Source organism: Terrapene carolina, unplaced genomic scaffold (genome assembly GCF_002925995.2).
Source record: "Terrapene carolina triunguis isolate 2854851 unplaced genomic scaffold, T_m_triunguis-2.0 Scaffold29931, whole genome shotgun sequence".
Taxonomy (NCBI): Eukaryota; Metazoa; Chordata; order Testudines; family Emydidae; genus Terrapene; species Terrapene triunguis.
Window position 1 is genome coordinate 9,479 of NW_020694282.1, and position 819 is coordinate 10,297.

At 64.0% G+C, this 819-nt stretch overlaps 1 protein-coding gene across 1 annotated transcript; it reads left to right on the forward strand.

Annotated features, from left to right (window-relative positions):
- Positions 1 to 232: 232 nt before the first annotated feature.
- On the forward strand, positions 233 to 803 carry LOC112118979 (acetylcholinesterase-like; the record flags this gene model as incomplete). The annotated part of the gene is made up of 1 exon (XM_026662735.1): positions 233 to 803. A coding segment is annotated over one exon (571 nt), but the record flags the coding sequence as incomplete, so codon positions are not given.
- Positions 804 to 819: the final 16 nt, after the last annotated feature.

Genomic DNA, 819 nt, shown 5'->3' on the forward strand with positions numbered 1-819 from the left:
CCAAGGGCGCTCCCGCGCATGACGCTCTGCTGCTGCAGGGCCGGCTCTAGGCTTTTGCCGCCGGAAGCAAAAAAAAAAAAAGATGGCCGGAATGCCGCCCCTGAAAATGTGCCGCCCCAAGCACGTGCTTGGTTTGCTGGTGCCAAGAGCCGGCCCTGGCCAGCACCCCCTAGAGGGGAAAGACCCCGTATCCCGTTCCCTGTAACTCCCTCTGAGGGGGTTTCCCTTCCAGCTGCCGTGATGCTGGGACTCCTCCCCGCGCTTCCCTGCCTGCTCCTCCTCTCCCTTCTGGACCCCAGCTCTGGCTCCGATGATGACGGTACTGAGGTGCTCACCACCAGTGGCCCCATCCGGGGCAAGCGCCTCCCAGCCGGCTCCAGCACAGTGACGGTCTTCCTGGGCATCCCCTATGCCGATCCCCCCGTGGGGGCCTTGCGCTTCCAGAAACCGCTTCCCCACCAGCCCTGGAGCCACGTCCTGGAGACCACCAGCTTCGGCAACACCTGCCACCAGCCTCCACTTCCTAGTTACCCTGATGCCTACATGTGGAAATCCAAAATACCACAGTCCGAGGACTGCCTCTTCCTCAACGTTTGGGTGCCCCATCCCCGGCCCCGTGAGCCGGCCGCCGTTCTCGTCTGGATCCATGGCATGGTTTTTGTCTCTGGTTCAGCCTCCCTCGATGTCTATGATGGGCGCTTCTTAGCCGCCACTGAGAATGTGATCGTGGCCTCCATGAACTACCGGCTGGGGGCGCTGGGCTTCCTGTCCCTGCCCCCGGCCGCCCCGGGGAACGCCGGCCTGTGGGACCAGCGCCTG